This window comes from Gordionus sp. m RMFG-2023, chromosome 4, assembly GCF_954871325.1.
Source record: "Gordionus sp. m RMFG-2023 chromosome 4, tfGorSpeb1-WG-v2, whole genome shotgun sequence".
Classification (NCBI taxonomy): domain Eukaryota; kingdom Metazoa; phylum Nematomorpha; class Gordioida; order Chordodea; family Parachordodidae; genus Gordionus; species Gordionus sp. m RMFG-2023.
Window position 1 is genome coordinate 21172781 of NC_088778.1, and position 25281 is coordinate 21198061.

General features: G+C 27.6%; 1 protein-coding gene across 1 annotated transcript in view; it reads left to right on the top strand.

The window, feature by feature from the left end:
- LOC135929187 (uncharacterized) overlaps window positions 1–17061 on the top strand; it is a 41789-nt gene extending 24728 nt beyond the window's left edge. The window contains exons 5-23 of the mRNA XM_065465734.1: window positions 482–626; window positions 1346–1502; window positions 1586–1943; window positions 2168–2434; window positions 3970–4428; window positions 4539–4665; window positions 4724–4814; window positions 4857–5058; window positions 11226–11485; window positions 11657–11908; window positions 12546–12831; window positions 13322–13505; window positions 13619–13845; window positions 14324–14728; window positions 14808–15164; window positions 15227–15364; window positions 15421–15825; window positions 15899–15990; window positions 16956–17061. Coding sequence (XP_065321806.1) covers window positions 482–626; window positions 1346–1502; window positions 1586–1943; window positions 2168–2434; window positions 3970–4428; window positions 4539–4665; window positions 4724–4814; window positions 4857–5058; window positions 11226–11485; window positions 11657–11908; window positions 12546–12831; window positions 13322–13505; window positions 13619–13845; window positions 14324–14728; window positions 14808–15164; window positions 15227–15364; window positions 15421–15825; window positions 15899–15990; window positions 16956–16967 — 4424 coding nt within the window. The 3' untranslated portion in view covers window positions 16968–17061. The remainder of the gene's footprint in view (window positions 1–481; window positions 627–1345; window positions 1503–1585; window positions 1944–2167; window positions 2435–3969; window positions 4429–4538; window positions 4666–4723; window positions 4815–4856; window positions 5059–11225; window positions 11486–11656; window positions 11909–12545; window positions 12832–13321; window positions 13506–13618; window positions 13846–14323; window positions 14729–14807; window positions 15165–15226; window positions 15365–15420; window positions 15826–15898; window positions 15991–16955) is intronic.
- The last annotated feature ends 8220 nt before the right edge of the window (window positions 17062–25281 follow it).

Consider the following 25281-nt stretch of genomic DNA (forward strand, 5'->3'; position numbering starts at 1 on the left):
TACAGCCTACATTTTGATTATGCGTTATAGATTGCATTTGTTATTAAATATTACCGTCTGCTCATTAGATGAAACAGCTATAGGCATTAGGCAATATTAATAAAAAAATTCAGTTGTGTTTTATCTCATATTTTTTATTTTTTTGAGAAATACTTATAGATTCCAATCAGGAATTTTTAGTTTATTCCACCATTATGACTAATTTTATTATTAATTATTACGGTCATCACTTTTGCCAAATATTGGAATAATTAGATTTGTAAAGCACTTAATTTTCCCTGATAAATCTATTTTGCCTCCACATTTTCAGCACCAACGCATCACATATTGTCTTTTTTATCTTTCCTATCATTTGACAAATAACATACTTCAATATAATTTATTGTGTCCATTAATTTTTGATTATAAATATTTTGATAAATTCAATCCCTCTTGCTATAAGATACAATACATTTAAACATTTAAAAAAATTTATATTTAGGTCTTGATCGCAATGATAATCCGAATGCTTTTAATTTATTTTTCACTTTTATTGACTCCGGAACTACCGTAATCTATCCCTCATTTTCTTCAGAATTGTCAAAGATTGAACATTGTGAATTTGAAAATTTTCGGCAGCGCTATTTGTACATAATATAATTTTATAACATTTTTATGAATATGATTAACTAATGTTGTACTCGCACTTCGAGTTTGAACCTTTTGGAGCCAACTTCAGGCAAATTAAATACAAAATTCACCAGGAAATAATGGTTGAGATTAAATTTAGAATTGCTAAAATTTTATAATATAATTTATGCTTTGTAATAAAATAATTTAATGAAATGTATGGAGTTGTTAAGGATATTTTTTAATATATCTAGATACAGATTCAGACCCTGAAAAGTTTTCTAGATATAGATACAATTTTTTTAAGATACAATATTTTATTATAAACTCAAATTTTGAAGTGTGTTTCTTTGTATAAATTATTATAAAATACTGTAAGTTTTTAATAAGAAAGAATTACAAAAAAATGCATAAGTTATGAAAATTTAGCAATTATTTAGTCTCATACCATAACAATTTTCCCCCTAAATTTTATTTTTACTCAATATCAATTTATAACGGTATAGCAGAATAGAAATCGGAGTTACCTTGAGGCTTAATTCGACTTAGTCCTTAGACTCAAGCCGATTTTTTCTCTTGAAACACGACAAGCCATTTTGGAGTTGGCTCAAATTAAGCCATTTTGCAGCACTATGCCATTAAAGCCTCTTAGAATTTAAAATATTATATAAGATTGTTTTGTTTATTTCGTTATTAGGGTTTTCTCATTTTTAACATACATATATATATTTTTTAGCCCCCCACTCATTTCCACAATAAATGAATTAACTGTTAAATACTCAGTTTTCCTTATCGACATACTGCCAATTTATACTTTGGTAAATAACTCTAATTTTTTGGATATATTAGAAATAATCAACATCTTGATCGATTTTCATGGTGGCCAAGATAAAGTAAAATATTTATCTCCTTTTTGTTTAGTTGTCATATTATAATATAAACAGACATAATTTATATAATTATTTAATCTTGAAAGTTAGCAATCTTGATATATGATTCCTCCTCTCAATCCATCATCGAATATTCTCAATTTATAGGACTTTACAATGAATTTTTTTACCAATCTCAATGCTCTAATGATTGGGATATCAGCTTAATTCACCAAAATCGTTCAGAATCAAATCTTAGAATACAATATCCTCTTAATGAAATTTCTAAAAAGAATTTGAAGCGATTTGTGAGTTACACCTTGTTTAACATTCTCCTTGGTTATAATGCTACAAAACCAATATCTAAAGAAAAATATCTAGATAATGATTTGCATCGATTATTAAATGAAGCCTATCAAATATTGCTGCACGCCATGAATAATGATATTGAGACTCCTTTCGTAGGTTTATATTTTATTTCACATCACCATACTACTTACTGTATTTAACATATCAAATTTTTTAAACATACACTATTTATCAGAGTCCTTATAGACTCGGCCAGGAACGGCCCGAAAAATGGTATGATTTTAGAAATCAGAACCAGGCTTAAAAAATTTATAAATCCGGGCCGGCGGCCCGTCTTTAAGGAATATATTTAAATCTATACTTTTTTATGAACAAATTAGGTGATGCCTATATTCATTATATCACATCACGAAAAGTTTTTTCTCCTATCCAAACCACCAGAATGCTAAAAATATTAAGCAAATGGAAACGAATCAAGTCATTGGTTAAGATCAACACAATAGCGGTATCACTTGACAATAACTTGGCGAAAAATGGCGAATATAAGGATATTTTAAATGAAAAAAGCGATTTTAAACTTGAGAATGGTTATACTCCTTACAGTTTATTTCTCCAGCGCTTAACTGAACGAATTAAATCGGACGGAGGTGCGATTTTTTTTTAAAATAAATTTTGTAGTAGGCGTATCCTGATTCGTCTTATTTTTGAAGCTTATTTCTGTTTATTCCTAGCTAAGATTTTGAACTGGGACCCTATTTTGTTTTGTTTTAAGTGTGTACATTAAAATATTGCTTGTTATTTATATATTTTTTTGGTACGAATAAAAGACATTTTATATGTAAATCTAAATCTAAATAGCCTCTTTCTTTTGTTTAGAGAAAGCTATATAGACGGCTAAATAGATTACCGTTTAAGAGTAGCCAGGAAACAGCCTTATATACTTTATATTGTTTCTTTAAAATTACATCATTCTATATAGGATTTTTTTTAAAAAAAATAACACAATATTCCGACTAGAGGTTGCAATGGGCAGGGTTCGCCCCCCCCCGTTTATTTGAAAATTTGTTTGGTAGCCCTCTTTATGTTTAAATGATATGATGGTTGGTTTTATTCTTTTTTTATTTTAAATTTTAATATATTTTTAGTTAAACGTGTAAAATATCCAATATTATAAAATATAAAGTTAATATAAACCTGTTTTGCTCGTTTTTCCAAAAAATACTCAAATCCTCTCTCTCTCTCCCGTGGGTAAAGAAAAATGAAAATTTCCAATAAAATATTGATAGGAGAAATTTGGAATAGTATTATTCCAAGCAGATATTTTTTTATGAAATAATTTAAAGCATACCTTGAAATTTGAAATTTAAATGATTTTAATAAGATGCTTAAATAGTTTTAAAAAATGTTTCTCAAATCATGAGAATTTTCAAAGGCAATTTAAATTTTAACACCTCATAAGTACCTTAAATTTTTTACCTTTTTATTAATATGATATATATTGGCATATTATGCATTTAAAAGTGTCCATACATAGAAGTCAGCTCTACCGCAATTTTTAAGTTTGCAAATCGATTATATGCATTAATGTGCATTCATATAATAATAAATAAAGATAAGTAGTCGAAGCGCCAACAATAAAATGACGCTACAGCTGACTCCTATGTATGGACATTTTAATTAACAAATCGCTAATGATTTTTAATAATTTTTTTTTAAGTTATACTCAGACTAAGAATTCTAAATGTTAAACTTATCTCAATTTTATCATATATAAAATTGACAATGAAATGAACTTTTAATTGATTTTAATTGAATTCCTCCTTGAGCAGGTTTTAGCAGGGTACGTATTAGTCTTTTTTAAGCAGGCATTTATTTTAAAATAAATCTCCAACTATATTTTAAGAATACAAAAAGTTACGAGTTTAGGTGTTTTTTATAACTTTTTAAATTTTAATTTTTTTGTAAATTTTATAAAAGAAACTTAAAATTTTAGTTTTTAAATGCATGTCAAGATTAAATTTTAGTTTAATATTTGGAAAATTTGCTTCGTCTATTTTTTGTACATCAATTTATTATATCCTGTCCTTCACCCTGCTATATTTAAAAAAATTTAAGAGAAATTATATAAGAATTGAAATAATGGTTTATTTCATCCCTAATTCTATAAATAATTTCAAAAAAGGAAAACTACGTCAATATGGGTATCAATCTACTACAGCTATATTTCAACCTAATGGGCATTTCTTGAATTTAAATCCGTCTTCAATTTCTCGCAATGCATTTGATCTCAGAAAACTGAGCTTATTAAAAATGATCCAAACTCAGAACATCGAACAAATTCAAAGTGTTTCAATGTCTTTTTCAATAAATTCGCTTGATACCACAAAACAATTTCACCATAAGAACAATTACTCCCATACTAATTTGATTGCATTTAGTATTGCTTCGTTTTCCCATCTCAATAATATGGCTTTTAATAATTCATCGATAGAGTTTAGTAACCGTGAAGCGTGGATTGGTGTAATGGGTGTTAGTATAAATTTCGAAAAGAGCGCATTCTGCCAATATATTGTTTCCGCTAGGGGCCTTGAAGAATTAACATTATATCGAGGAAACCAAATATTTCTAATTGATGTGGAAAGTAATTAAACTATTTGTACTGCGAAAATTTTTAAATAGCAAATCTTTTAAGATATACTCCATTTGCAATTTTGTATTTATTTTTATAATTATTTAAAAAAATATGTTTAGAAATATTCATTTTACACCCACTTATAATATGCTCCGATAAAAAACGTTTTTTCGATTTGGGGCCATTGAATTTGTCATCTTTCTTTGATGTTGCCACAATTCCTTTTCTCCTGATAAAAATGAAAAAGTGGGTGTTATTTTTATATATTTCTAAATATTTATAATATTATTTTATTTTAAATAAGATATGATACCGGACATTTGAATTTAAGCAAGGACAATTTTAGTAAAAATTTACAAAAGTATAAATGCCCCATCGTTTTTACTTGGGAAAAAGTTAAATTTTGTTTTAATAATCATATAAATTTCGATGTTTAGATATCATCGAGTCCATTCGTTTTGAGCTCTCTAATATTGAAATGTAATGATGATGATAATTTGAAGGTTACATGTTTAAACGGTACCAATAGGATAAATAATTTTGAAATTAATGATACATATCTTAAGTATTTATTGCCTACAAAAGATGACCATACATTCTTTGAAAAATGCCGACCAATTGATCATACTGATATCAAAAGTAAAATAATAAATGTGAATTTAATTATAGATAAAGAAACTTCCATTATTAAGTATATCAATTATAGTTGAATTTCATATCAGATCATTCCATGTCAAATTGACCAAAAATCGAGTTTTTTGGGAAACCCTAACATGAACGAAATTTGGTCTGATAGTTACCTATGCTCGTTGGCGTACGCAGCGCCAAAAAATGCAGATGCCGGATATATTTTTCTAAAATATTATTGTTTATATTAATTTATATTTGTTAATATTTATTCGTATCTCATATTAAATATAAATTTAATTACATTATCACATTTATCTACTAAGTTATTTTATCAATTAATTTCGATTTCAAGTTTTCCTGCGTAATATTTACTTATTATTTTCAAATTTTTAGTAACGTAATATTTTTCTACCATTTTCAAATTTCTAGTCAAATAATAATTATTTCTGAAACTTCTTGTCCAACAGGGAAAAAGAAATTGCAACTTGTTCAACGAGATAGAGTCTCTGCCATCAAGCAGTAACAGCTTTTAAGGAGTTAGAAGAGCCAATTATTTGCTATTACAGAAATATCACAATGGCCTGAAAGAAATATTTCCTCAGAAGCAAGAAAATTATTGGATTCAATGCTTATTCCAAATTTTATTTCTCATTAGAATGTATTATTTAATTATACAACTATTTTAAGTAATACTTTTCAAAAACATGACATTGACTTGATAAAGAAGATGAGAATAGCGGAGAGCATTTTATCAGAACTCAAGGAAATTAGGGCTAATGTTGATGAAGAATTTCATATTTTATTGTTGAGTCAAAAGCAGAGCTATACGTGTTTAATATTTGTCTCCCTCGACTTGTAGCAAGGCAAGCTCATCGTTAAAACATTAATATAGGATCAGTAGAAGAGTATATCTTAAATACAGATACATTTATAACCCAAATAAATGAATTTTTAATTCATCATGCAGCACTTACTAATCTGCAAATATTACTTCCACAAAAGCCTTCCCAACCTTTTTCAGATGGTGATAAAAAAAAATATTTGTTAGATTTTTATTATGAAGATGTTAAAGTATCTTATGATGCCTTACTAGCTGAATAATTATGTTTATAAGATTAACTATGGTTGATACAGTCCCAAAAAATGCTATGGATGCTCTGCATTATTTCAAACACATTTTAGATTAAATTCCCAATGTATTAAAAGGGTTTATAAACTCTTCCCATTAGTAAACTAATGAGAGAACATTCTCTTTTTTAAGAAGAATAACAGAGGCCTGCAGAAGTATCATTTGCAGGGCACGGCCCGGATTTTTTTAAAAAAATTTTAGGCCCGACTCGACTTTTTTTAAAAAAATTTCAGTCCCGGGCCCGGCTTTTTTTAAAATAAAATTTTCAGGCCCCGCACGGATTTTTTAAAAATAAATTATATTTATTTTTGATTTTTATAGCTAATAATAACGATTTCAAATATAGGCTGTTTTAAAAAATACAGCCCGGATTGTGTGTTTTTTTAAAATTATTCAGGCCCGGCTTGGGTGTTTTTTTATAAAAAAATCGGGCCCGGCCCGGGTATATTTAAAAAAATTAAAATACTGTCTAGCCCGGGGGCCGAGCCTGCAGGTCTCTGAAAAACATACCAAGAAGTACAACATCTGAAAGTAGATTGAAAGGTTTGGATTTTTGAATATTCATAGGCATTTGACGACAAGCAAGGATGAGATAATTGAAAAATTAGCTCAATCACAATGAAGATTGGATTTTACATTGTAAATATATATTAATATATAACATACAAAATGCAGAAAATTTTTGTGTAAAGGCTCAAAAAATTAAAATTTCTATTTTGGGTCATTCTTTACATATATAATTTTTTTATAATTCACATAAATTTAAAATTGTGTATTAGAAATAGTTATTAGTCCTAATAAATTTATGCTTGATATTTTTAAAAAACAATAATATTTCTTAAAAAAATTTATTAACCCCCCCCCCCCAGACCAGATTCCTACGTACGCGCCTGCCTATGCTATATATTTTAGTGAAATAAAAATATTTGAGCGCTAGCTCAATCAGATCCAGGGATATATTCAAAGTCGAAATTCGCCCAAGGCGTGATTTCATTAAATCTTTTTTTAAAAAATGCTTAAAATAGAGTTACAAATTATATATCATTTTATAGCCCTTAAAATTCTGCATTGGAAAATATCAAAATATTATAAAAAATTCTAACTGTTTTCTTATTTTCGGTAAAAATAAAATATTAACATTGTTGAGAGAGGATTTTTTGGGTGTGGATATTCGCTAGGAATGTTTATTACCTTCATATTTAACTGTTTTATCACAAATTTCGATAGCCATTCTTGTCTTTTTATTTTAATTATTATTTTTATAAATAAAAAAATATATAGATGCCGTTATATTTAAAATCGTTATAATATAATATACTTAATACAAATATGTATTGTATTGGTATTAAAAAAACCATTAAGTATAACCAATATGATGTCCTGGGGCTATATGTAAGCAAGCAACTCCTAAAACATATTTTGAAATTTTATGTCAAACTATTAGAAAAATATCTCTTATCTTTATCATATTCCATTTTGCTCTTATTAATTAAATTTCTTCATAATTTGTAGGTATACCTGTCGTTATTATGAATCTATTTCCTTATTATTTGATGTCACTTATGGGGCAAAAGAATGAAGTGAGGGTTCATGCAGATGTAAGAATTATATATATCCTTAATAATATTTTTTTTTTAGTACTCTGGCTAACCACCAAAAAATCGTCGTAACGCATATTTAGAAAAAAGATCGACCACATGTATTTTTGACGATTTTTTGTGGTTAGTCAAAATAATAAAAATGGATAAAATTACTGAGGGATATATATTTCCATTTTACATTCCTATGTACCTTCACCATCCTCCTTTTATCTCATAGTTGAGGAAAAGAGATTGCTCATTAATCAAATACATAGTTGTGCAGATTTAATGGAAAACATTTCTATATTTTTAATTCGTTTGTAAATAAAATTATTGAACCTGTAAAAATTGATAAGAATATTTAAATATGTTATTGTAACAATTTTTTATAATTCAAATAATTTTAATTGCACATAAATTTAAAAAAAAAGGAAATGTTTTCCATCAAATCAGCATAACACTGTAATAACGTTAGTAGATCCCATAACAACGACAAAATGGAATACGTTAAAAACAAGCGGATTTTTTTAAATTATAATCTGTATATAAAATATCAAAATATGTTTATTTTACAATATAGCCTCCTAATAATAATCGTATCTTTGTGAGCTTGCTTGCTTACATATCGACACAGGACATGATATTTGGTATACGCAATGGATTTTTTTATTTTAACATCGATACATTGCATATTTTTATTAAATATATTATATTATTTTAGTTGCATGACTATATCAATGTTTTAATTGCCTGACTCTATCGAATATATTTCTTGAAACGCAATTAATGTTTTGGTTCACTCACTTAATCGAATAATTAATTTACAATGCAATTAACCTTTAAAATATATTACAACTCTTTCTTTAAAAAAAAAAATGGGAAAAGCCATTATTAAAAGCATACTCGGACGATATGAACCCATTTTTCCTACAACTCAACTTTGAGGATGGGAGAGAGTGTATGAGACATTCAGATACAGTACGGAGGGGAGTGGAACCTGGAAGACTAAGTCCGGTTGCTAAGTGTTGAAAGAAAAATAGGAAATCTTGTTAGATAATTGAAATCTTAACTTAAATATTATATATATAAGGGGTAGTGACTGATCACACATGAGAGGGGATATGTCCTTGTTAACTTGTATTATACAAATAAACACGTTGAAGAAAATATATGTTAAATGCTAAAAGTAAATACCGCTGATTGATTAAATTGTAAAATTAAAAGAAAGGAACAAGGTCGTGAAATTTAAAAAAATAGTTGTTGATAATTCAGCATAAGGAGGAGAATATCAAATTTGGTATATCATTAACCAAGAAATGAAAGAGAAAAGATCTATTAACTAAATGAAATTTACGAGCGCTGTCAAACCAAAAAAATATATAAAGTGATTATGGGGTGTCACAGTGTGATAAGGATCATTAATTATAAAATAAGTGAAAAAGTGATGATTAAAAGTTATTTTTTTTGGAAAATTATTTCAAAAAATTTGTTTTATGGGATGAATTGGTGTAATCATTATTGTGTTGATAAAAAAAAGTTTTTTTTGATTTAATAAAAAAAATTTGGTGTTGAAAAAAATTGCTTGTTTTTTTAAAAAAAAGATATTAAATTTTTTTTATTAAAGTATAAAATTCATGATGGTAATTCACAAATTTATATATCTACGCATTATAATCGTCCGGATTAGTGTATATATCAGTGGAACAGAGGATGGCAGTAAGTCAGAATGACTCCCACCAGCGTCCCAATCTTTCCAACCGAGAAGAGGGCGATACCTCTTTCGAACGTGTTATCATTGTCAATCAAGATATCATCTGCAGGATGGGTATTCCCGCGGACCTAGATGACAAGTAGAACCATACCGGAATGTCAGACAGCCGATGCAAACGATTCCTGTGACAAGACCAACAGTGTCATTAGTAGAAGGAATGATAAAGACGATGACATCTGTTGTAGAAAACAGAGGAGACCACTATAATCAATGGAGAACATCCAGGAATTAGATTTGATGGTTTAGATATGACGGATAATGAAATGGAAAAATATCTCCGCCGGGAATAAGGGGGAAGTCGAAGGTATTCTTACAAGGTGGCCTGTCCTATTCTATTAACTTATATGAGATTTACATAGATTATATAAAATGTTATAATATATTTTCGTATTTATCACAATAAATAATGCTTATAGTTTATTTTACATTTTGTTTTATTCATTATATTTTTTTTTCTTATCCATGCTTATAGTTTGTGTTTTTTTTAAATTTATTTATAAGATTTGTGTATTTAGCTTATAGTATGTAAAAAATCGATAGTTATTATTATTTTTTATCGACATTTTTAGCCATTGATATTTTTTTTCAATTTAATATTATTTTGAAATTGAATTGTAAAAAATAACAAGTGAAATTTAAAATGGTCTCAAAAATTTAAATAAGAAAATAAGCAAGTTAAGAGTTGAAGATATTTATTTAAAACATTAAGTGTAGTAAAAAAAAGGAGTTGCATATTTTTACTTAACAAGAAAAAGAGAAAGATTAAAAAAAAAGAGTTGTAATATATTTTAAAGGTATATTGCATTGTAAATAAATTATTCGATTAAGTGAGTGAACCAAAACTTCAAATGCGTTGTAAGAAATATATTCGATTGTAAAAAAATTAATAAAATTAAGATCAACACAAACTATAAGCGCTAGATAAAAAAATCTTATGAATAAAACAAAATGTAAAATAAACTACAAGCATTAGTTGCGATAAATACGAAAATATACTATCTTTTAATATTTTTTTTGATATTTTCTAAAGGCTTATCCTAAATATTTTTGTAAAAAACAAGATTTAATCAAATCATTTCGACTTTAAAGGAGTATATCTTTGGATCTGGTTGAGCTAGCGCTTTAAAATTTACATTTACAACTTAAATAATTAACATAACAAGTTTCACATTTTTAAGTTGGTCGTCCGAAACACAGGTTAATTTGTAATAAAAATGGCCTATTTACTAAAGATTGAACCTGACCCATCAGAATTTTTTTATATAATAGTAGTATATTATATATCATAGAGAGGAATTCATGAAATGAGGTTAGCTTTAAAATTGAAATAATTTTCAGCACGCGTTTTTTAATTTTTAAAGACCTGATTTAACCGAAATTATACTCCGTCATATATATTGGCCTGCCCTATGAATTTCAGGCACATTTCCATGAACATTTGGATGTTAACTTTAATTAGTATACAAAAATCTATGGAAAATTCGATATTCAAAATTTGTCGCAAATTCAAATAATAGGATTTTCACGATATACTTGTGGGAATCAATTCCGGTAAAATCAAGTCTTAAAAAGATTAAAAGACTGATACTATAAATTTTAAAGATTTCTCCATATCCTAGTGCAAATCCGGACCGTCAGTATTTTGATTGATTTATGGAATTTATAAATGCTCTAATAAACATTTTACTTTTTCTAGATCAAACATTTGAGCACCTCATAAACCTCGCCTCACACCAAATTGACGCTTTTCTTAGTCATGTTTATTACAATAATAAAACTTATGAGTCGAATAACAAAATTAAGCTTACGCCTACTCACATTCGCAACTTAGATTCATACATATTACATAGCCATGTTACATTTCTTGTTCCAGGGGTTCGAGAACATAGAATATGGCATCCTTTAGACATTTCCCTTATATTGAAATCAATCGATTCTCCACGAATAAGAATTAAGGTTCTGATTTTGTTAATGTAATTTAACTTCCTAATAATTCAAGATTATGTTTAATGTTATATTATTAATCATTAATTTCATTATTAAACTATAACTTGTATTTAAGTGTAATATAGATCTCTAGATCTTTTGGTATATTTATAAGCTACTATATTTTTTTATAAATAAAAGGAACCTGAATATAAATTTGAGTACTCCCGTATCAACAAAATGAATACATCTCTAATAAATCACGTTATAAAAATATCTTACAAACCAGCCAATAATATTGGTTTAAAGGTCGAAATTGCTATTTCTGAACGGTTCTTATATAAACTTTTACTTGTAACGTTTCCAGCTTGCCGTTGTTCTTTAATTGAAGAAAGGGAAGATGAATCATGTGTGGAATTTTACAGTCATGATGTTTCTGATAATTTTGATAAAGTACCTCTTAATTTCATTTATAATAAATTTCAAAATATATTTATTTATTATATACAAATTTTAATTGAGAACATTCTTTCTTTATTTAACTGAATATAACCAATAAATACGGTTTTATCTTATAAACTAAAATTCGAGGAACAGAGCTTAAAAAAAATTATAGAATGGTAAATCGGAACCGTTCCGAGATGTTTTAGGAAAAATATAAATATAATATTTTTTTAATAGCCTGTAAATATTTTTTTGAATTCTAGTTTGCTTCACATAACATTACTATGGAATGATGGGTGAATCAGAATTTTCTTCTTTATTTGGTAATGGTTGAATCAGAATTTTACCTATCTTTTGAAAATATTCCAAGTTTTTTTTTAAATTTGGCTTTCCATAGTTTGAAATATTCTCCGCTTACGATTTTTCGCCTTCCATACCCTAAGCATGGCCATGTTCCTGATCCCTGATTTAAATTTTGTGCATTAATGACACATATTTTTCTCATTATTGACCATTTTATATAAACTATGACTATTTATTATTGATTATTGAAAAAAATGGCATATTGATTAAACTCTTGAATTAGATTTAGCTATTAAATATTGATAGTTTTTATAACAGGCGACAAAAATATATTTTATGATAGGTACGTTGCCTTATTATAGACTCATTCGGATACGTTCTCACATCCTCATATTTTTCATCTTTCAATATTGATTCACGTTCTAACCCGATAGTGGGCGAGCATATAATACGTGCTGAACCGCGTTTTTTTGTCGACTTGGTAAGCGCAACGCCTGGATTTCGCCCAGCAGTAACCTCAACCAGTTGCCTTATTAATAAAGGATCTTCGGAAATTTTGCGTTTCGGATATGCGTTTGCAACTACGAGTATAATAGAGGATGAATTACGCAATTTCATTGATTTCAAAAGTCTCTCCCATTAATTATATTACTTTTTTTGGTTTAAGAGGGAATTAATATATAGAATATGCTGCTATAGGGTATGGAGGAATTCAGGCTTGTGATGATTTTTAAACTGCATTAAAGTGAAAAGAGTTAGCGGCTGGGTTGAAGAAGTTCTCGGAGCACAAATAATATGTTAGAGGTAAGTAGTAGAGTTATTGAAAATAACTTTTTCAGATAGAAATATACTTTGTCTTAACATATAAATCATTATCTTCGAGAATTAATTCATTTCAAAACATTCGACGAGTTCAAGTTTTTCTTCCTAAGACTTTCCTTTTTTATTCTAAACGATCAAATATGAGAGTCCTAGTAAAGTTTTAAATGGTATATATGGTTTAACTTAGGGCTGTCAGGGTGAAGAGAAAAATAAGAGGAATAAGCAGATGAAAGGTTTGCAAAATCATGAATTGATATAGTTAAACTTTTTCAAAATATAAAAACTTTAATTCTAAAGCATCCTTCGATAATAAAAAATGCAAAGAACCTTTTGTCTTGCTACCCATTGATAGAACTAACTTATTCGTGGTGGTTATAAGTAGGCCTCGCGAATTAAATTCCTCTCGTCATGACAAGATACAAAAATCTGAACCTGATTATGGTTTAGGTGGTCAATGTCCGGTTTTTTGCCCCTGTAGTAGGTTAATATTATTATATCTTATTATAATGACAACATAATCTTCTAATTGATTTCACGAAAAGCACATCATTATTATAATTTCGAAATTTTAATTCTTTATTATTCAAATTGAAGATACCAAAACACTTGTTTTGACTGCGGTCTTCGACTAGAAAAAGAGACCAAAAAATATATAAACGAAAAAAGTGAAGACTTGTTAAATTCGATAGAGGCTACAACAGATTGTGAATGCCCATGCGAGTGCGAAGTCAAAGATGCCACAGAGTTTTATATAGCTAATCAATACGATAAAGAAACATTTTTAAGATCTTCTTATTTGACGACCCGTGGGTGTCTAATGGGTTTTAAAAAAATATATATTTTTATAATCTTATGGCTAGTCAAAGTACGTTGTTTTAGCTAGCAATGTTAAAAGACAGCAAATAAAAAATCGAGCGTTTCGCAATAAGTTTATCATAAAGAAAACTTTCTTTTTTACATTAAATCAATTGAATTAGGGTGTAGTGTTATATTTTAATTCTTAAACTTCACCAATTTTTATTCATTTTTTGATTTAAAGAATATTTTGTATAATAGACATGAATCTTCATTTGAAAACACATCGATTTTTATATAATGGTCGCAAAAGAGCCCAGAATTCTTTACCATGGCCTCAGCCTAAGATATTATATTTCGAGTATAAGTTTATTGCTATATTTTAAGTAGCTAAAATTTATAAATAATTCAATGATTAGTTGTTTTTATCAGGATAAATTATACATACGTTGAATATTTGTTTAAATATAACAATTTATTTTTTGCAAATTATGGTTTCCTAAGAAAAACTCTATTCCACCATTCCGAATTGTCCTGCCGACGAATACATTATAAACAACGATTTTTGTCAACATTCGGAATATTTAAAAATTGTTACATCACAAAATTGTCAAATTCTTGGCTCCAATTATTTAAACTGTTTAGGCCTGATAGGTTGTGAATGGTGCACACACTTTTATGAAAAACAGAATATGACGTATAATATAATACCATTTAAAAACCCTTCTTGTTTTGCTTCAATGAATTGCACTGGTGGGATCAAAAATTTACCAGGCAATTTTTCATTCCATTCTCTCGGTAATAAGTATGAAAAATTGAACAGACATCGAGAAGATCTTCTATTTGCTAATAGTAACCGTTTTTACAACTATAGGAATGATGAAGGAGGCGACTTCGATGATTCTAAAAGTCAGAAATGATTTAAATTTATTAGTTTACTAGTAATAATTTTTTTCCATACAATAATTTATGCGTAATATTCTCAAAGTAAATTCCAAGGTTCCATATTTCCGTATGATATCTCTCGCTCCCTCCGATGTCCCTTACAAAATTAAATCGATTTCGAACGATAAAACCCCCTTGCCAGCTATTTTAGGAGGAATAGCTGGGTGTTTGGGCTGTTTTGTTCTCGTGCTTTATCTTTATTTACAAGGACCGAAACGTTCTTCGACAATCCTTTCCACAAGGCACAATATTAGGAGAAGAGATGAGGATTTGATAAATGATCAAGATCAAGATTGTAGTAATGAATGTCAGACCAGTTTTCAAGATAGCTTTTGTCAGGGATTGGATAGCCATGATACACTACTGCATGTTGTGACCGATCATGGAGACCAAGGCAAAAATAAAAATTTTTAAAAAGCTTCCAAAATAATTAATATCCCTCCTTTTTCAATCACTATATAGATATGACTGTAACTAATAATAATCAGTTGCCTTCAACCTCGTCATGTAGGAGAAAAATAGGAAGCGACCATGGATATAGTACAATGACTACTAAAGATGATTCTGAAATCGCCACTAATAGTGAAACTATGTTTTCAGGTTACAATTAAAATTTTTATACACAATAGTATTTGCATTATTTTTCATAAAAAAAGGATCTGACGCATCCACAGTATTTAAAAAATACAAATTATCGGACATATTGTCTAGAAACAACACCGTCCAAATGAATACATTTAAAGATAAGAACATTCATTTAGCTCAAACCCAAAGATATTATTCTAAAGCATCAATACCTCATGAAAAGCAACACCCTAAAATTTTAATAAAACGCGGAAATTTTTTATATAATAGACATCAAAATTGGCGCTCCAAACCGGTTACCCATTTTAAAAATGATCTCACCAATGTAGAAGATGAGCCAAATATTAATTTCGATAAAACCAAACATATTTTAAATTGTGGCAGAATAATTTACAAGCAAAACTTATTGAAAGATTTAAGAATTACAGGGAAAACCCCATTATACAATGATATAGAGGAAGAGATATTTGTAGATGGTAAATTTTTTACTATAAATTTTACAAACTTTAATATTTTTAAAATATTATCTATAATTATATCATTTTCAAGATGAAGAATATATACGAGACAAATCAAAGAGGTCACCTTATAAAGAAAATTGTGAAATAATAGTCTCTCCCATTTCAGCGCGTGAAATAAAAGTACCTGTTGTGTTTCATCGAAATTTTGAAGGCCTATAAGTGTTTATGATCTTTGCATTTTACTTAATATTTGCTCAAATGTATTTTATACAATTTATATAGTAACTGAATAGTAATTTTTAGAAAAGTAGAATATTTCAGATTTTTATATAATATCTATTTTTAACTATTAATTTAGGATGACGACAATTTATAAATTTATAGATTAATAGTTTACCAATAAATAATGGTAAAATATCTAATATATTTTATTTCATCATGGATTTAATGAAACTTATTAAATTGTATATGATATTTTATTAAATAATTTTTTAATTTAATTAAAATAGGTACCACATAAAGGCCAAGTTATAATATTTAGTATCTAAGTATAAGGGTGTTTTTAAAATAAAATATTTTTTGTTTTTTTGCTCCGAGTTATTTAACCTTAGAGGAGCAAAGGGTAGACTGAATGTATGTGACTACCTTTTTTAAGATAACCAAACTAAGGGAATATTATTAATTATAGCTTAATTTAATCAAAATAGGTACAAGCTAAGGTCACGTCTTAATATTTAGTATTTATATTGAGCACTTTATAATTTATTATTTTGAATTTGAGGTTTTCCTTTATTAAATCATCTATTATTTTATATAAGAGTATCGCTGCTTAGTGTTATTTAATTAACAATTTTTTATGTATACTTTTATTTTTTTGATCCCATATTTAAAAAATATAATTATAAAAATTATGTGATTACATTTTTTATTAAAATTAATTAGTTTACAGAAAAACAAACGTGAATATAGGCATAGCCAGAATTTTGCTAAGGGTGAAGGGGGGGGTGCACTATTAGGTTAGTTTTCCCCAATACACTTTATTGGAGGTCCTTAAGGCCACATATTATAGGCCTTTGGCTAAGTTATATTTTTCTAAAGAATAATTTTGGTCTTTCACTTTTTTTACAAAAATGGCTTTTTTTTAGTGCTGTGTTTGAAAAAAGGACGCGTTGCCGTTACTCGTTATCTCGTGGAACGCGTTGTTACTCGCTATTCAAAAAAATTAACTCGTTACTTAAAAATGCTAAATAGTAAATATAAATTTTCTTTTAATTTATTTTTTTCCCATAGATAATAAAAAATATATTATAAGATATGTTAATTGTAATCATATTTATTTATTTTTAACAACAATTGCATTTCAAAATTTTGAATAAAACAATAGCGCATGCTCAACATATCATTTGTTGTGCTAAACACACGTTAGCGCAGAGGATGGAAAGGATTATATATAATAAATAAATAATTTATTTGGGGAATTTACTAAAAATATTTGATTCTATTCAAAAAAACTATTATATCATCTTCATAAAAATGTCTTTATCATAATTTAATTTAAATTCATATGTTTACCTTCATTTGTTTTTTTTAGATTAGAGCTGCTGGACATCGAGTTAAATATTAGAATTAAAGCACAATCTACACTTAAATGTGTAGGCCACTAATTTTCTTTATTTGTGTAAAAAAATATTTCATGCTGTGATCAGGGCATAGTTAAATCATTTTCACCTGAAGAAATAAGTAATATTGACATATATTCTCAATATAATAATTTATAATATTAGAGTATATAAATTAATGTACGTTCTTTGTTTCATTATTAATTAAATTAACAATCTCGACTGCAGGGGTGGGACCAATGTCAATATATAATTAAATATTGGTATTGGTTTGATATATTGTTTAAATATAATATTAACTAAAAATAGATAAGTACACTTAATTATTTGGTTTTATCGTGGTATATTTTTTTTACTTTCTTTAACTTGCCTAAACTTATTTCATCCGATATTACTTTAGAAATATTAACTTTTCTGTATTGTTATATCAATATTGGTGTTATTTATAATTTATAATTGTAGTTTATTTTTATTATGGAAATTTTTTTTTACATGATATCAATTTTTATCTATTCATTTAGGATATTGTAATGAATGAAGACCAAATAGTGTTAGTAAATATAGATAATGCTGATGATACTAATATGATAATGAACAAGAACAATCATCAATATCTAATAAAAGACGAAATAGAGCAAAAATCTGGGAATTTTATACGAGTTGTGATGAAGGATATTTGTAATAAATGCAAAAAAAAATCTCTTCCCAATTTTGGAACCTCAGGGTTATGGACACATCTTAAATCATACACCCAACATTATATAGGAAATGTGAACAAACAAATAAAATTGGCTGTAAAAAAATTAACACAATAAAATCATTTTTAGTTAATAATATAAATAATAAAACTAATTTAAATCATTTAATTAAATAGAAATTAACATTATCATAGCTCTTTTAACAATCTAAAATCTGTACTTTTTAACATTACATCTAAATTTTCCTTAACAATGGACATATGGTCCTCTCCAAATAAAATACCCTTTATGGGCATAACAGTTCATTTTATTGATAATTATTTTAAATTAAATAATCATTTATTAGATTTCATTCTTTTTAAATCAGCACATAATTCTATTAATATTTATAATATTTTTAATTCTGTATTAAAAGTAAATTTTGAAATTGATTTTTTTTGTATTACATTAGACAATGCAAGTAATCATTTAGCATTTCTAAAAATTTTAAATCAAAAAGATAATTTTAATTTAAATAATGTGTACAAATGCTTTTCCGCCTTGGAACCCTTAAATAAATCTTTAGAAACAATATTAAAATTTTTTAAATTCCTATATCTAAATTTTATAAACTCGAAAAAATATTTCTTGAAAAAAATCCAACCTTATAATTTCCTAATCCAATTTTGGATATACCAACACTTTGGAAATCAACATACCAAATGATTAAAAGGGCAATATTGCACAAACCCTATTTAACAACATATGCCAATCATTTACAAAACACCAATGAAGAAAAATTTATTAGTGCTTTACCTGGAATAATATTAAAATATATCGAGAATTTCTGGAACCATTTAATTTTTCTACAGAGATGGCCGCATGTGCAAACACTCCGTCAGTTTCAACTATCATTCCTTTATATTCCAATATTTTTGAGCATGTTGAAAGTTACAATAATATTCCTAATACTATTTCTTTAACTGCCTTAACAAAACTTTATAAATACTATAATTTAATAAACACCTGTATATTATATAACAATGATTGACCCACAGTTTAAAATATCAAGTCACCTATTAAAAGATCAATAATATTCCTAATACTATTTCTTTAACTGCCTTAACAAAACTTTATAAATACTATAATTTAATAAACACCTGTATATTATATAACAATGATTGACCCACAGTTTAAAATATCAAGTCACCTATTAAAAGATAATAGTATATACACTCTCATTGGATACCTAACAAGAAGAATATAATATTTATAAAATAAATAATTTCAATTCAACATATAAATGAAACAGAAAATAAATCCAAAAAATTGTCCTTTTATGATAAATTGAAGTTAAACATAGTCATAATAAGAATAGCTTAGAAATAAGCAAATATGTGGAAGAAGTAACAATTTCTAATGATACAAATTCAATAGACTGGTGGAAATTAAATCAAAATAAATATCCAATATTATCATCGCAAGAAATTATCTTGCAATTCCAGCTAGCTCTGAAAGAGCGTTATCAGAAGGACGGTCTGTTATGACTGACCAACGTTGTTCACTAGATGAACATACTTTCCTATGCCTAAAAAGTTGGATGCGCATGCAGGATTCTTCTCAAAAACTTAAAATTATTTTTCCTTATATGAAATTTATATCAATCTTTCGCACTGTATTTTATATAAATAGACAGTTATGTTATATTCTAGTGTACTCATTTTGCTATATTTTTTGTGCTAAATAAAAAGTTTCAAAATCAATACGTTTATTATTTGTTTGGTTAGGTTTTCAAAATTTTTTATATTTACATCATCTAATAAATTCCTAGTTTAAAAAAAGAATTCGGATTCAGTAAAATTTTGAAAGTTGGTTCTTAGCCCTGATTTTATGGTAATGCTTCATGATTTTTTTTTCTTTAAAACTAGAAATTACGGGTTTTTTAAAACAACTATTTCTATTCCTTAAATTAGTAATTTAAACCAATATCAATATAAACAATACCAAGAAAATATTGTTTAAACCAATATCAATATTGGTGACCCAATACCAATACAATATTACGTTTATCTTGGGTTTTTAATATTGGTTCCCAGTCCTACTTGACTATAAAATTCAACAACAAAAATAAAATAAAAATTAAGAACTCTGTTGGTTGATATTCGGCTTAGATTGTTAATTAAAAAAAAATATATAATAAATTAAAAAATATTTTTGCTATAATTTTTAAGAAAAAAACGCAATACTCGTTACCTTTTGAAAATGAGAGGAAAATTTGCGAAGCGAGAAATTTTTCCTCGTCCCCTCTCATGGCTACACCTATGAGCCTGAATATAATAAAACATAAGTGTTATAAATATTTTACAAGACCTCCATTATTAAACCTCAGTGTTAGAGGTGATTAATAATAAATGATAAATATATACGAAATATAAAAACACATAGGACTCATTCATTATTCACCTCAAAATATATATATTTATTCATTTATTTACTTTATTAAGTTAACAATATTTAATATATTTTAAATTTAAACCTTTTTAATTCTTTCTTTACTATTTTTATATTTTCACAGTTAGAATATTTGTTTCTATTGTCTGTCATTTTTTATTTAGCTTCTATTTGAAGATATTTAAATTCGGCCTTGACTACTTTGAAATCTTTTCTCCCATTGGAAAATTACATACTGATTGATCGTGGTTATGAATGGTGGGAAACATTACAGAGTCGTAACCTAGATAACTTATCAGATGAACAATTAATTGGATGTAACATTCATATCATCAAATTGACGCGCAAACCATAAAATGGTGCAACGGATGACTCATATGCAGAGGCTTAAATGCAATTAATGAATAAGTCGCCAATCTAATAATATAGACACGTCTTGGACCATCATGGTTGAAAGATTACAGGGTTCTAAACTATTAAGACTGCAAATTTTTTTTAAGAGAAAGCTTATTAATATATTTATTGAAAAGTGGTGTTTCTACCGACCTTGCCTTTTGATGCAATTTAGACTCTAGGGTTTACTAAATATATTTATGCATAGGCATAGCCAGGGGGGGGCAGAGGGAAATCCCATCCCCTTCAGAAATTTATCACTTTTTATGAATATCATTTTGGCTAATAAAAATATCCTCCTTAGTCCTCTCCCCACCACCTGTCCCCCAAATAATATATCTTAAACTATTGATTATAATTCATACTTTTTTGGAAAAAAGCAAATTATATATTGTAATAAATTAATAAAATATTATTTATAGATATTATATATATATAAATAGAATGGAACATTCGAAAATTAATTAATAAAAATTTGATGTTTGAAATAAATTGAAATAAAAAGGAGTAGTCGTTTTATTATAAATTAGTAGTTATATTGTTACAAATGGCGACGATAAATGGAGAAAATAATTCCTTAAATGGAGATTCAAAAAAATTGGCAGATTTATCTACGATTAAATTTGATAAATTCGACAATGATACAACGATTTCAAGATACTTATCTCAATGGGAAGCCAGTTTTCGGTTAAAAAACGTAAGCCCATCTGAATGTCAATATAAAGATATATTTTTAACATTTTTTGGCAATAAGAATATTGAGTTGGTAGACCGTTTTTGTTATTCTGATTCGATCGAAACTTTATCTTTTAAGGAAATTAAGTCAATATGTTTTAAGTTTTTTAAACCTACGTCAACAGCTTTTGCTTCTAGATTTGATTACGGAGAACAACTGAAACCATAACTGAATTTGCTGATAAAATTAGAACAATTGGCAAGCGTTGTCATTATCTTAATGATATTGACGAGCGTTTACGTGATCAGTTTATGGTTGGCATGAAAATACCGGGATTGGAAAGAGATCTTAGAACTCTATATCCCGACGGTCTTGATAGAGATAATAATGTACTGACTTTCCATTATTCTTGATCTGGCATTAGCTTCTGAGCGAGCAGATAAAGAAATGGCAAATAAAAATATGCCTGTTGTTAATAAGATGAATGATAATAACAAAAGAAATGATAATAATTATAAACATCCAATTAAAACGACGACTACATTTGATAAAGGCTATAATAAAGTCAAGTATAATAATACATTTGATAAAGAGAATAATAAATACAAATATAATAATGATAAAGATTATAATAAACTTAAATATTATAAATGTGGTTTTATTCATAACCTAAAAGTGAAATGTCCAGCTACAAATGCGGCAATAAAAAAATTTGGTCATTTTGCAGTTTGCTGTAAATCAAAGAATTTAAATTATATAAGAGTGTCATCAAGTGATTCTATTCATAATATTTGGAAGAATCAACAAAATCGAGAATCAGCAAAACAAACCGCAGAGATAAATGGGTTAGATGTTGAATTTGATTTTGACACTGGTGCACAAGCGTCATTGATAGGAATTGATATATGGACAAGTATTGGACGACCAAAAATTAGGCCAACCAGTCCATTGACTGCATATGGTGATCATCCGTTAGACGTTAAAGGCGAGACCCAAGTCAATGTGAGGATTGGATCACAGACAAGGACCCTATCAGTGGTAATAATGAATACAACTGGGGTGCCTCTTTTCGGATTACCATGGATTATAGCATTCAATTTAGAAATGCCTCGTCAGGTTATGATTAAACAAGTACGCAATTTGGTCAACGATATTGAAAAAGAAAAATGTTGCATAACTAGATTCTAGAATTCGGATTTGATTAATTAACATCAAGAAATTTTTGATGATAAGATGGGACATATACGTGATTTTGCAGTGCGAATACATTTAAAGGATACCGCTGTACCAAGATCGTTTCCAGCCCGTAGGGTACCATTTCCACTTCGCAAAGCAATTGAAATGGAATTAGACTGATTAGTGGCTGCAGGAATTATCAAGAAGATTGATTCGACTATACTAGGGTACAGTGGTCAACTCCAACCGTAAATGTACGCAAGAGTAATGGCGATATTCGAATTTGTGCTAATTTCAAAGTTACACTCAATCCGCGTTTATTGTATAGCCATCATGTTATTCCTACCTTAGACGATTTGTTAGAGAAAATCCAAGGTGGTGATAAATTTACCGTGATAGATCTGAAAGATGCGCGTATTTACAGATGGAAGTAGAATAGGAATCTCAGGAATTACTAACGATAGTGACTCATAAGGGCTAATTCCGTTACCGACGATTGTCTTTTGGATTGGCAAGTGCACCTACTATATTCCAAAGATATATGGATTAGTTGCTAAAAAATTGCCAAATGACTGGTGTCTATTTAGATAACATAAATATTTCTGGTCGAAATGATGTGGAGCACATAAATAATTTGCGAATAGTGTTGGACAGATTACAGACAGCAGGTCTTAAGGCGAAATTGACAAAAGTGAGATTTTTACAAAAATCGGTTTCATTTTTATGGGTGATTATTGATAAATTCGGTATACATCCTAACCCGGAAAAGGTGAAGGCTATCCGAAATGCAACAAAATTTAAAAATATACAATAACTTAGATAGCTAGGACTCGTGAATTATCATGAACGTTTTATTCGTAATCTACATTGTAAAGCGGCGCTATTACATAGATTAACGAGCGTGAAAGTACCTTGGCGGTGGTCGAAAGATGAACAAAATTTCTTCGATGAGGTAAAGAAATTATTGTCATCTGAGGAAACGTTAATTCCTTATAACGCGCAGTTACCTATAATTTTGGAATGCGACGCATCTGATTCAGGATTAGGGGCTGTGTTGTTACATCAATTAGTAGACGGAAGGACAAAACCTATTTCTTTCGCGTCACTTACTTTATTAGAATCAGAAACACTACGCTCCGATTGATAAAGAAGCTCGAGCACTTTTATTTGGTATTGAAAAATTGAAATTTTTTACTTCGAACTGATCATAAACCATTAGAGCGATTATTTGGTGAGAAACGCGATTTACCTAAAATTTCTAATAATCGTTTGACACGTTGGGCCTGGAAGATGGCTTCTTATGATTTTACAATAGAATATAGACCTGGTAATAAAAATGTAATAGCCGACGCATTATCAAGGCTTCTGATATTAGACACGAAAGAGAATCAAGATTCTAAACATGCTTTGGATATTCGAAGTATTAATTTGGATGATATGCAATTGTCAGAAAATATTTTACGAAAAGAGTCGAAGCAAGATTTAATATTTAAAAAAGTAGCAATGCACATTCAGCAAAGTTGGCGAAACTTTGATCGTCATAAAGATAAAGAAATCGTTAATTTTTATAATCGACACGAAGAGCTTTCTGTCGATCGTGATATTATAGAATGGAATGGGAGATTGGTTATTCCTAATAAATTAAGAAATGCAGTGTTAGGAATGATTCACCGGAGACATCCTGGGGAAAATGTAATGAAATCTATTACCGCATAATGTTGTTCATCAAAAAACCGTAAACCAACAAAGAAGTTTATTGAAGAAATCTAACTTTAAAATGTTTAAAGGAAATGTAATAAATTAATAAAATATTATTTATAGATTTATATATAAAAATAGAATGGAAAATTCGAAAATTAATTAATAAAAATTTGATGTTTAAAATAAATTGAAATAAAAAGCAGTACTCTTTTTATTATAAATTAGTAATCGTATTGTTACATATATAAAAAAAGTGAGACCAAAAATGTTTTTTAGGAAATGAAATATAAGCCAAAGATAAGTCTTAAGACAAAAGGGAAATATGTTTTAATTACTATTAATAGATCCATAAAATTGCTAAATAATATAATATCTCAAATATACTTTTTTATAAAGTGACTAACTTCAACTTATTTTTCTTAATAAAATAAAATATAATTATAAAATTATATTATAAATTAAGTAGAAATTTAACGCACAATACAAACAGTATAATATTATACGTCGTATATTTACAGTATATCTAATTTTATCTAATATCGTATGACAATCAAATAATCTTTACCAATAGGGAATAATTATATATTTTACAGAAGACTAATCAGAAAATATCTTTTAAAGAATGTAAATGAAAAAAATAATTCTATATTTCAGTACGTTAATATCTATCTAATAAGGTACATCCAATGTGGGATGAATAATAAGATGTTTTATTTTTAATAATATATTTTTAAATAAATAGATAATTGACTTATATTTATTATCAAAAACGTTTATT